We start from the raw sequence: 12,962 nt of genomic DNA, 5'->3' as shown, positions 1-12,962 counted from the left end.
ATATGTGGTCAGCCACTGTGTGGGGGGTATATTTGCAAGTCACACAGGTGCAAAATGCAACTAAATGGACGCAGTCTGGAACCCCATGGAGCCACACTTTTGACTTCTTGGGCATTTTTTACACCACAAACAAAAACAACACAAACGCAAACCAGTTCACAAGTTTGTCTCTGGGCAGATTTTTTCCCTCTATGATGTGTTTGTGTGGTGTTACATTAGACCAGGGGTCTCCAAGTCCGGTCCTGGAGAGCTACTGTCCAGTAGGTTTTCTGTCCCATTTGGCTTCTGATGAGCCACACCTGTCCCTGGTATTTACCTGAGAGCAGGTGTGGCTCATCAGAAGCTGGGTATGATAGAAAACCTACTGGACAGTAGATCTCCAGGACTGGAGTTGGAGAGCCCTGCATTAGACAGCCAATCACCAGCAGTTTTAGAACTTTACATAAGTATGCTGCATGCTTATTAGCTCACAGACGCTGAGATTTACTGTTTGGGTATCGGAATTCAGCACCGAAAGATAATTCATTTTTCAGTCCTTTATAGGATCGCAGCATTTCGGTCAGTACCACAAAAGTATCGAAGTTCAGTACCCAGCCCTTGTCATCTGTCACTCCATGTAGTAATGAGTGAGTTCCCACTTGTAAAATAAAAGAAGGACATTAAATAGCTACAGTGTGGATTGGGCAGCCTTGGCGGACCGGTCCTCGGCTACTGAAACTGGCATATAATAAGCTAGAATATGCACTGTTAGCACTGTTGCCTCACACCTCTGGGACCCGGGTTCAAGTTCACCTGGGTCAGGTCCGCCTGGGTCACATGTGTGTGTGTGTGAGTTTGCATGTTCTCCCCATGTTGTTGAGGGGTTTCCTCCGGGTACTCCGGTTTCCCCCCATGCTGAGGCTAATTGGAGTTGCTAAATTGCCCGTAGGTGTGCATGTGAGAGTGACTGGTGTGTGAGTGTGTCCTGCGATGGGCTGGCCCCCCATCCTGGGTTGTTCCCTGCCTCATGCCCATTGCTTCTGGGATAGGCTCCGGACCCCCCGCGACCCAATAGGATAAGCGGTTTGGAAAATGGATGGATGGATGGATGGACATGGAATATAATAAGCGAGTGGAGGAGGCAGAGAGATGCCGTCTTGATAACTTTTAAGGACAGAATGTATACACACAGCCAATGGGTTGAGGGGTCCAGTTCTGTGAGCTCAGCATCGTATCTTTGCTTTTTTCAGATTAAGTGATCCTGCTGGTGTCGCTGTGATCTGCAGTGTCCTGCCCTGATCGTCCACTTCTTCTGTGTGCCACACCCCCTCGTTAACTTTGTGTGGATTCCCTGTGTTTACCGGCTGTTTCTCATTGCTGTTTAGTTCATTGTATTTAAGTCTGCGTTAGGTATGTTTTCCTCAGTCCGGTCATTGATGTCAGCACTTTGTGTAATCGTTGTTTGTGGATGTATTCTCCGACAATACAGCCCTACTCCCTGGACTTCTGCTCCTCTGTTTCCTGCATTGGGGCTGTTTGCAGGCGAGGGTGAAGTGGCCGGGGTGAGGATCAGCACCTCCAAGTAGAGGGCCATGCTTGTCCAGAAATGGTTAAACTGCCCCCTGCCTGTTTGGGGATGAGTTACTGTCTCAAGCGCAGGAGTTGTTCTTGTTCACAACTGAGGGAAGAATAGAGCGGGAGATTGATAGGCAGATCAGTGCAGATAACCCTGGGGCAGACCTAGGACATGTGGGAGGGATTATATCTCTGGGCTGGCCAGGGAACGCCTTGGTATTCCCCTGGAGGAGCTGGAGGAGGTGGCTGGAGAAAGGGAGGTCTGGGCATCCCTGCTTAGACTGCTGCCCCTGCGACTAAACTCCAGATAAGTGGTGGAAAATGGAAGATGGATGGATGGAGGAGACTGATAAGGGAAACCCCCTCTTCCGCTCCATAACCTACAAACATAACTAATCACACATTACCCAGAGTTCCTAAGGGCAACTGGTAAACACTGACCTGGATGAGAATTACTTACCAATCAGCATGGACCCCGTGCTGTGCTTAGTGACACTTCGATGGAGAGCTTTTGTCAGGCAGCAGAGAGGTCTTCCTGTGACACAGCAGCACATCCCATCACAGAATCAAGGGAGGATCCATCAGGAACCTGGAACAGACAGTTCTGGGTTAATTTACACCTGGTCTTTACATCGATAATCACATTTCCTTTGCAATAAGAGTGGCTAACAAAACAGGCCCAGGCCAGACATGTCTTCAAAATAAATAAATAGTGAAAATGATATACATACATAATTGAAAAAAGCGTGCAGATGTGGGGGGATCCTGCCAAAGACTTGTACCTACAACTCCACTCCTGTCTTCATTAAATGACATGGATACAGCATTGCCTGCTGTAAAAAAAGTATAAAGAATAACTAGCAAAAGGGTTCCACTCAGCGCTTGTTTCTGTTTTGTTTTTGGGACTCGCTGGTGCTAAAAATAGACCTTGGAAGTTACTTAAAATAAGGACTGCATACAGTAGGTGGGGGTTTCACGGTGCTTTGAGCTGTGGGAGTCACAGCAGGAGTCACTGTGGTAGTGACAGCAGGAATCACTGTGGGAGTCATGGCAGGAGTCATAGCAATAGTCACTGTTAGAGTCATTCCAGGAGTCACTGTGGGAGTCATGGCAGGATTCACTGTGGGAGTCACTGGAGAGTCCAGGACAGTTTGGAAATCAGAAATAAATGATAAACGAAAAAAATGTGAGTTGGTTGTAAAAACATTCATGCTAAAAGATCCAGATGGCATAAGAAGAAAAAAAGGATGAGAAAGTATATTGCTTAATATCCTGCATTAATAGCGATGTGATTTAGTTATAAATATAGCGATGTGATTTTGTTGTAATAAATATTGCAGTATTTATAAAACATACATACATATATATATATATATATATATATATATATATATATATATATATATATATATATATATAAAACAAAAAAGGAGTTCATAAATTTCTCTCAAACTCATGTTTGAGTGATTTTAATGGCAAGCTTGAGAATGATTACGGATCGTCTCGGGGAACACATGCAGCGCTCACGCCAAAGCAGCGGAGGTCAACTTCAAACTGATTTTAAACATGTAAGAATCTATTAAAGGAATAATAAAACTCCAAAGCTTACTAAGTTTTTTTCCTATGACAGGTTAACAGTGTAAAAGTATTTTAGCGGAACTTTAACCCCCTGAGCTATAATGTCCATATAGAACTTAGTTAGAAAAAGCCTTAATCTATTTGACTATCGATGTAATAATTGGATGTGCATAGCATGTGATGTTGGTATTAATATCGCACGTCATCCTGTCCTGTAATACACTACAGCCATTTTTCGAATTCAGTACAAAATATCCCACCTCTTGTTGTTATATCATTCAGCACTGGTACCTGTTTTCCAGTGGAAAACCAACACATTGAAGTACCGTATTTTTGCCACCAAAAGTATGGTACCTGATGCGGTGGAAAAACGTCTCTATGACATCTTCACAGCAATATCTGCATCTTTTCTCAGAGTCCAGCCCCATCCCTACTGAGGTGGCCCAGTGTGTCTGCTCTCACATCACAACCCACAAACACTGTTCCGGGCCGACTCACGGACACTCACCGTGTGAAACTGCACCAGTCTCTCACTCGACCTGACGAAGAACATGGAAACACGGAGCGTGTTAGGTACTAAGGAGCAAGGTACATGCTGTGGCAGGCCTGCTCACTGACACTCACTGTGTGAAATAGCAGCAGTCTCTCAGTCGAGCTGACAAAGAACATGGAAACACGGAGCGTGTTAGGTACTAAGGAGCAGGGTGCATGCTGTGGCAGGCCTGCTCACTGACACTCACTGTGTGAAATAGCAGCAGTCTCTCACTCGAGCTGACAAATAACATGGAAACATGGAGCGTGTTAGGTACTAAGGAGCAAGGTGCATGCTGTGGCAGGCCTGCTCACTGACACTCACTGTGTGAAATAGCAGCAGTCTCTCACTCGAGCTGACGAAGAACATGGAAACACGGAGCGTGTTAGGTACTAAGGAGCAGGGTGCATGCTGTGGCAGGCCTGCTCACTGACACTCACTGTGTGAAATAGCAGCAGTCTCTCACTCGAGCTGACGAAGAACATGGAAACACGGAGCGTGTTAGGTACTAAGGAGCAGGGTGCATGCTGTGGCAGGCCTGCTCACTGACACTCACTGTGTGAAATAGCAGCAGTCTCTCACTCGAGCTGACAAAGAACATGGAAACACGGAGCGTGTTAGGTACTAAGGAGCAGGGTGCATGCTGTGGCAGGCCTGCTCACTGACACTCACTGTGTGAAATAGCAGCAGTCTCTCACTCGAGCTGACAAAGAACATGGAAACACGGAGCGTGTTAGGTACTAAGGAGCAGGGTGCATGCTGTGGCAGGCCTGCTCACTGACACTCACTGTGTGAAATAGCAGCAGTCTCTCACTCGACCTGACGAAGAACATGGAAACACGGAGCGTGTTAGGTACTAAGGAGCAGGGTGCATGCTGTGGCAGGCCTGCTCACTGACACTCACTGTGTGAAATAGCAGCAGTCTCTCACTCGAGCTGACAAAGAACATGGAAACACAGAGCGTGTTAGGTACTAAGGAGCAGGGTGCATGCTGTGGCAGGCCTGCTCACTGACACTCACTGTGTGAAATAGCAGCAGTCTCTCACTCGACCTGACGAAGAACATGGAAACACGGAGCGTGTTAGGTACTAAGGAGCAGGGTGCATGCTGTGGCAGGCCTGCTCACTGACACTCACTGTGTGAAATAGCAGCAGTCTCTCACTCGAGCTGACAAAGAACATGGAAACATGGAGCGTGTTAGGTACTAAGGAGCAAGGTGCATGCTGTGGCAGGCCTGCTCACTGACACTCACTGTGTGAAATAGCAGCAGTCTCTCACTCGAGCTGACGAAGAACATGGAAACACGGAGCGTGTTAGGTACTAAGGAGCAGGGTGCATGCTGTGGCAGGCCTGCTCACTGACACTCACTGTGTGAAATAGCAGCAGTCTCTCACTCGAGCTGACGAAGAACATGGAAACACGGAGCGTGTTAGGTACTAAGGAGCAAGGTGCATGCTGTGGCAGGCCTGCTCACTGACACTCACTGTGTGAAATAGCAGCAGTCTCTCACTCGAGCTGACAAAGAACATGGAAACACGGAGCGTGTTAGGTACTAAGGAGCAGGGTGCATGCTGTGGCAGGCCTGCTCACTGACACTCACTGTGTGAAATAGCAGCAGTCTCTCACTCGACCTGACGAAGAACATGGAAACACGGAGCGTGTTAGGTACTAAGGAGCAGGGTGCATGCTGTGGCAGGCCTGCTCACTGACACTCACTGTGTGAAATAGCAGCAGTCTCTCACTCGACCTGACGAAGAACATGGAAACACGGAGCGTGTTAGGTACTAAGGAGCAGGGTGCATGCTGTGGCAGGCCTGCTCACTGACACTCACTGTGTGGAAGTACTGTTCTGTCACTTGACCTAATGAGGGACATGGGAGACATCGGCGCTGGCAGCTGTACTGGGTGCTACCCCATAATAAAGATATTGTTCTAATAATTATTTATATTTTATAAAGGAACTAGAATGAATGCTTTTATATTGTACAAACATTAATTTACGTGAAGCCTCACAAAGCTTGGAACGGTTTAGGTAACACAATGATTTTATCAAGATCGAAATATTTAAGCAGCAGTTCTACATAGAGTACATTGACCCAAAGCCAGCCTCACATCATGACAAATTAGTGGCAGATGATTAATGTTTCGATTATTTGGGCCCCCGCTTCCATAATAAACTGTAGCAGTAACACACCCGGGTCCACAGAGCGTGCCAGGTGGCTATAAACACAAAAAGGGCTGCTGTGGTCACTCTCTCTGTCATGGGGCACAGGTGCGACTGAGTGTTTCCTGAGGAGCATATTAGAAAATGGTCCCATTGAAGGTCATGGAAACCAACTGGAAACCCAACACATGCATGGGAGCGTGAGGGAATTTCTTTGCATCAACGGCAGGCGAACAGCAAACGACACACACAAAACAAACAAACAAACAGACTTAGCCACAGGCTTCCAGTTTCATGCCCTGTCTTTCAGAAAGAGTTCCGGTCCCATCCCCGGTAATCTGAGAAGCAGAAGCTTGGCTAGGACAAGCAGACAATGAACCTGGGTATTAATCCAGGTGTCATCTGTAAATCAGCAGGTATCTGTCCACCCCCCCACCCGTCATTGCCAGATCCTCAAGCTCGCAAGAATGCAAATCATTATACTTTCAGCAGATCCCCCTCTCCTTCTCCTTTTCTCTCTGTAATCATGCCCAGCAAATTAAAGCAACAAAAACCTTCATAGTGTCTTCGCCCTTCAGCACAGCTAATAGCAAAGGAGACATAAATATTACAAGCATATCTTTATTAAAGATGTACCAAGCCAACAGGACCCCACCCCCCTCATCATATAGCATGAAGCCTGAATTCACCACACTCGGTTACCAAGCAACACCTGGATTCAGGGAGCAGGCCAGCTTGGTAACCCAGCAGTTACAGGTTCCAAACCCAGGCAACACCACAGAGGACGCATTCCATCGAAATCCCTTTGTACAAAATATTCAATACTGTCTGGTAACTTTGTGAGCTTTGAAAACTTTGAAAAAGTTTTCCTTTTTAGGTATTTACAGTTTATTTAGATAGATGTTTTCACGGTGCACCCCCCCCCCCCCCCCCGTCACCTGGGCGAAGCTCCAGGGGCTCCCACCTCCAGCTTCCTCCCCCCCTCCACGCCACCTTGTGCAGAATGAGCAGGTGGGGATGCAGGATCTCTTGCACCAATGCCTTGATTAGATGATGGACCCTGGTCAAGTTGCGAGGGCCTGAAATCTATCTCAGACAGCACAGGGCCCCGGTTTAATATTCCTATATTAATATAAATAAGCTGGCAGTTTTGTCCAATATACTTGACTTTTATGGATTTATACAGAAAGGTCATCCCAGATGCTCACTCTGGCACTGTAATGCAGAGCCACACATTGAAGTGTTACAGCTGTGCAGAAGGGGGTGTGAGGCTCAGTGTGCTGAACAGTCATGGGCCCTTAAGTGGGGCCCTAAACTCCCAGCCGAGGAGCCTGTGCTATGACCCCCCAACCTGTATGTATGTCTGTGTGTCTCACAGAGCAAGATGGGATGAGCAAAGAGCCTGGGCAGCAAAGACACCCTGCGTAAGTGGCATGTGCACGTTTTCTGTGTGTGAAGCATTTTCCTGTAGCAGCTGGGGCCCGGGGGATAAGAGTCACCCCTGCTTCAGCATCACACATTCTCAGGGGCTTTCTGGGCTGGCAATTGATGCATATGAGTGATTAACTCCCCTAGTGGGAGGGAAGGAGGGAGGGCACCAGAGGAAGAGGGAAGAAGAGCGGGGCAGGGAGAGAGGGGGAGAGAGAGGTGGAGGGAGTAAGGAGGAGGAGGCTGAAGGCACATGCAGGTCTAACACCAATCCTAACCCTAATCCTAATGTTAACCCTTTTACCTGTCCAGGGTTTGAGGCTTTCCCCTGTGCCACCGTTTGCATGTCAAGCTTTATCACTGGACATGTGGTCCAGTCAGCTTCCGTAAGGATGTCTGCAGTCCTGTGAAAGGTGATCACATTTCACGGCCGCCAGACTTAAGAGGAATGTCACGCTACTCTGTGGAAAACTGTCACACAAGAACATGGAAACAAAGCCACTGTCCCAGGACAAGAGCTGAGCAGCTGCTAGGCCACTTCTCAGGATTAAAGGTGAAATGAGAGAAAACCCATATAGCATGCTAGCCTTAACACAGGTATTACCTGTGTGCTTCTCTAGCCTCACAGATGCGGGATGTGCTCCTAGAAGCTGAGGTCTCCACAGAATAAGGCCTCCAATTAGGGTAACGTCTGAGAGAGCCTGGGCGACATGGACCCGGGCAGGAACGTGACAACAGGTGAGGAGGCAGGAGAACATCTCAGATTGCCTGGGCCACACAGACCCGGGCGAGAACACGACGCCAACTCAGGACGTGGGGGAACGTCTGCGAGAGCCTGGGCAACATGGACCCAGGCCATGGCCCTGCTCCATTACCAGTCCCAAAGCGGAGAGGGCGTGGCCCTGCTCCATTACCAGTCCCACTGCGGAGAGGGCGTGGCCCTGCTCCATTACCGGTCCCACTGCAGAGAGGGTGTGGCCCTGCTCCATTACCAGTCCCACTGCGGAGAGGGTGTGGCCCTGCTCCATTACCAGTCCCACTGCGGAGAGGGTGTGGCCCTGCTCCATTACCAGTCCCACTGCAGAGAGGGTGTGGCCCTACTCCATTACCAGTCCCACTGCGGAGAGGGCGTGGCCCTGCTCCATTACCGGTCCCACTGCGGAGAGGGCGTGGCCCTGCTCCATTACCAGTCCCACTGCGGAGAGGGCATGGCCCTGCTCCATTACCAGCCCCACTGCAGAGAGGGTGTGGCCCTGCTCCATTACCAATCCCACTGCGGAGAGGGCATGGCCCTGCTCCATTACCAGCCCCACTGCAGAGAGGGCGTAGCCCTGCTCCATTACCAGCCCCACTGCGGAGAGGGCGTGGCCCTGCTCCATTACCAGTCCCACTGCAGAGAGGGCGTGGCCCTGCTCCATTACCAGTCCCACTGCAGAGAGGGTGTGGCCCTGCTCCATTAGCACCCCTATAGTGAAGGAGGCCAGGCCCTGCTTCATTACATTAGCATCCCTATAGTGAAGGGGGTAAGGCCCTGCTTCATTAGCACCCCTATAGTGAAGGGGGCAAGGCCCTGCTTCATTACATTAGCATCCCTATAGTGAAGGGGACAAGGCCCTGCTTCATTAGCACCCCTATAGTGGAGGGGGCAAGGCCCTGCTCCATTAGCACCCCTATAGTGAAGGAGGCCAGGCCCTGCTTCATTACATTAGCATCCCTATAGTGAAGGGGACAAGGCCCTGCTTCATTAGCACCCCTATAGTGAAGGGGGCAAGGCCCTGCTTCATTAGCACCCCTATAGTGAAGGGGGCAAGGCCCTGCTTCATTACATTAGCATCCCTATAGTGAAGGGGACAAGGCCCTGCTTCATTAGCAGCCCTATAGTGGAGGGGGCAAGGCCCTGCTCCATTAGCACCCCTATAGTGAAGGAGGCCAGGCCCTGCTTCATTACATTAGCATCCCTATAGTGAAGGGGACAAGGCCCTGCTTCATTAGCACCCCTATAGTGAAGGGGGCAAGGCCCTGCTTCATTAGCACCCCTATAGTAGAGGGGGCATGGCCCTGCTTCATTAGCACCCCTATAGTGAAGAGGGTAAGGCCCTGCTTCATTAGCACCCCTATAGTGAAGAGGGTAAGGCCCTGCTTCATTAGCACCCCTATAGTGAAGGGGGTAAGGCCCTGCTTCATTAGCACCCCTATAGTGGAGGGGGCATGGCCCTGCTTCATTACTTGCACTACTGGCTGCCTAAGGAAATCATACACGGCTTCATACACTGTCAGGAACATAGACCCCTCAAAGGAAAGGAAACTGAAGGGGGGGGGAGAGAGAGAGAGAGAGAGAGAGAGCGAGAGAGCAGCTTCACAAACACCCTGCACTGCTCACAGCTAATTAAAACCTGGATAGGTAGTTGTCAGAAAGGGATTGTACTGTCAATTCATCTTCAAGGAAGTATGTGATCTCAGCTGTCAAGCCAGGGACCAGACCTGGAGAACATTAAGCCTGTTGTCATCCATAATTGCTGCTACTGTCATTTTTGTCTGTCAGCTCTGAATGCACAGCTAAAATGTCAGTCAGCCACTTCAATGGCTAAAAAGTGAGAAATTCTGCTCTAAAACTCTGGAAGATTCCACTAAGCTTAGCTACCTCACTCCACCCAAGGTGCCATCTGCCTCCTGCCCTGCCTTTAAGGGAACCGTTATGGAAGATGGAGGGAAATTTACTCGAATCAATCTTAGCAAATCCACAGGACATCACTGCTGCACCTTTGCTATGTCTGGGTGGCATCCAATCTCGCAGAGAACAGCACATACAGAGAGATTCACTCCCACCAGCATCATGCTCTAATCCAGGGGCAACCAGCCTTATCCACAAAGGGCCGGTGTGTACAGTATGCGGCTTTTTGGGGTAACCTTTAGGTCAGCTGTTCAAACCCAGGTGTGAGGACTCTTCAGCCAATCAGTCCTCTAATTTGTAAACTAATTAGAGAGTTGCAGCAAAAACCTGCACGCACAGCGGCCCTTTGCGGATAAGATTGCCTCCCCCTGCTATAAATCTCAATGTGACTGATATTCTAGCATCCAATAACAGCCCTCATGTAACCTGGGGCTGGTCAGCAGTGAGGCCAGTCACATGAAGATAAGGAGATGAAGACATGAAGAGGAAAGGGAGATGAAGTCAAAAAGATGAAGACGAGGGAGGGAATGAAGAGAAGACCAGACGAGGAACACAAGGTGAGGAAGACAGAGGAATACAGGAAGATAATGAGAGGATGACAAGAAAAGGAAAAGAAGTGGAAGATGAGGAGAGAAAGTGGATGGGATTTCTGGGTGCAGGCGACACTGAATTTGGTTACTCAGAGGAAACCAGCAGTTGGACCTCAAATGGCCACGAGATGAAATAACCCTCCACAACTAGTCCTTTTCTATAGCATAACCAGAAATGCCTTTAAAAGCAAAAGGATCTGAAAATAATATTTTAGGAAAATAAGATAAAAAAGACGTCTGGTCTGGTAAGCTACCCCTGCAGCCCCCAGGCGTATGGAGGAGAGGTGACTCATGGGGCCCTTTTGGAAAGATCAGTAACCCACGCCATGGTGATTCATCACGCCTGAGGCTTTAGGAGGCGGAGCCAAAGCCACTACACAGCACATGAATACAGAGCCACTGAAACGCTCCTCCACTGTGGCAGCATGCGGTTTGACCTTCAGAGGCTCGACCGCTAGTGACAGATAAACCTGCTCGCCACCAGCTGCATACTTGACTCCCAGGCACCTGTCCTCCAGGTAGCCGCCACACCTCCGTGTCACCACACAGCGGGTGCTTCTAAAAGCATGAGGTGGCTTCATGGTGGGGGGGATTTCTGAACACACAGGAACACAGGTTTTGTGACTGGGCCCCTGTGCCATGAGGGAGTAGTGCAACAGAAGGACCCTGTCAGTCAGCACACCTGGCAGGAAACAGAGCAAGGGACCAGCCTGCTCACAGGTTTGGATTAATGCCCGTTATAAGCCCAACACACTGCTTATAAAACACACTGCTTATAAAAGTGTGTAAAAGCCCAGCACACTGCACTAAGTGTATAAGCCCGGCACACTGTGCGTAAAAGCCCATCATACTGTGTGTATAAGCCTGGCATATAGGGCGTATAAGCCCAGCACACTGCGTATAAAAATGTGTATAAGCCTGGTGCACTATGCATAAAAGCCTAGCCCACTGTGTGTAAAAGCCAAGTACACTGCGCTGTGTGTATAAGCCCAGCACACTGCGCTGTGTGTACAAGCCCAGCACACTGCGCTGTGTGTATAAGCCCAGCACACTGCGCTGTGTGTATAAGGCCAGCACACTGCGCTGTGTGTATAAGCCCAGCACACTGCGCTGTGTGTATAAGCCCAGCACACTGCGCTGTGTGTATAAGCCCAGCACACTTTGCTGTGTGTATAAGCCCAGCACACTGTGCTATGTGTAAAACCCCAGCACACTGCGCTGTGTGTATAAGACCAGCACACTGCACTGTGTGTATAAGCCCAGCACACTGCGCTGTGTGTTTAAGGCCAGTACACTGCACTGTGTGTAAAACCCCAGCACACTGCGCTGTGTGTATAAGCCCAGCACACTGCGCTGTGTGTATAAGGCCAGCACACTGCGCTGTGTGTATAAGCCCAGCACACTGCGCTGTGTGTATAAGGCCAGTACACTGCGCTGTGTGTAAAACCCTAGCACACTGCGCTGTGTGTATAAGCCCAGCACACTGCGCTGTGTGTATAAGCCCAGTACACTGCGCTGAGTGTATAAGCCCAGCACACAGCGTGTAATAGTGTATAAAACCCTGGAGTACTATGTTGTATATATAACCCCAGTACACTGCATCTTCCTGAACACCAGCATGTTACTCCTGAACACTAACTGAATTTTCAGGAAAGGATTTTAATTTGCGACTCCATGGCTACCCAGAGTAGCACCAGGCAGAATCTCAGGACAATGAAATGACTGGCTGAGTGCAAGTTTACCAGAAGGTCCATGAACATCCAAAAGTGTTCAGACCTTAAGTCAGATTTAATAACACACAGCTGTGATCCTCCTTTCTTGTGTTATGGTGTTTGTGGCACTGCACAAAGCACAGAACATGGCAGAGTCCCTTCTGATAGCGTTCAGTGTGCTCTAGCGTTCAGTGTGCTCTAGTGTTCAGTGTGCTCGAGCATTCAGTGTGCTCTAGCATTAAGGCTTCTGTAGCATTCAGTGTGCTCTAGCGTTCAGTGTCCTCTAACATTCAGGGTGCACTAGCGTTCAGTGTGCTCTAGCCTTCAGTGTGCTGTAGTGTTCAGTGTGCTCTAGCGTTCAGGGTGCACTAGCGTTCAGTGTGCTCTAGCCTTCAGTGTGCTGTAGTGTTCAGTGTGCTCTAGCGTTCAGTGTACTCTAACATTCAGGGTGCTCTAGCGCTCAGTGTTGCACCTGCTCTTGTTTGGTAAAGTAAATAAAAAGTTACTGTTAACTGTTATTTGTACCTCTTTCCAGACACAGAGCACTTTATTTGGTGACTTGTTTAAGTGAGAGAAGATCCTGCAGCTTAGTGCAGTTTGGAAATAAAATTTTGCATTGAAGAGAACTTGTTTTTTGTTTATATATGCTGTCAATTATATAGTTCTTAGAAAGAAAATCAGACTCGGACAAGAAAACTGCAATCGGCGCATCTCTACATCTAGTAATTCTGGA

The 12,962-nt window shown here is 49.0% G+C and overlaps 1 protein-coding gene across 2 annotated transcripts in view; it reads right to left on the bottom strand.

The window, feature by feature from the left end:
- The window catches only part of LOC125716536 (lysine-specific demethylase 2B-like), a 46,430-nt gene that overhangs the window by 32,117 nt on the left and 1,351 nt on the right, over positions 1–12,962 (bottom strand). For both annotated transcript variants that reach the window (XM_048988966.1, XM_048988957.1), the window contains exon 2: positions 2,015–2,143. In XM_048988966.1, the coding sequence (XP_048844923.1) occupies positions 2,015–2,108 (94 nt within the window). In that variant the 5' untranslated portion in view covers positions 2,109–2,143. The remainder of the gene's footprint in view (positions 1–2,014; positions 2,144–12,962) is intronic.

Source organism: Brienomyrus brachyistius, chromosome 2, assembly GCF_023856365.1.
Source record: "Brienomyrus brachyistius isolate T26 chromosome 2, BBRACH_0.4, whole genome shotgun sequence".
In the NCBI taxonomy this organism is placed as follows: domain Eukaryota; kingdom Metazoa; phylum Chordata; class Actinopteri; order Osteoglossiformes; family Mormyridae; genus Brienomyrus; species Brienomyrus brachyistius.
Note: the sequence above shows the minus strand (reverse complement) of the source record. Positions and strands in the feature narration are given on the sequence as shown.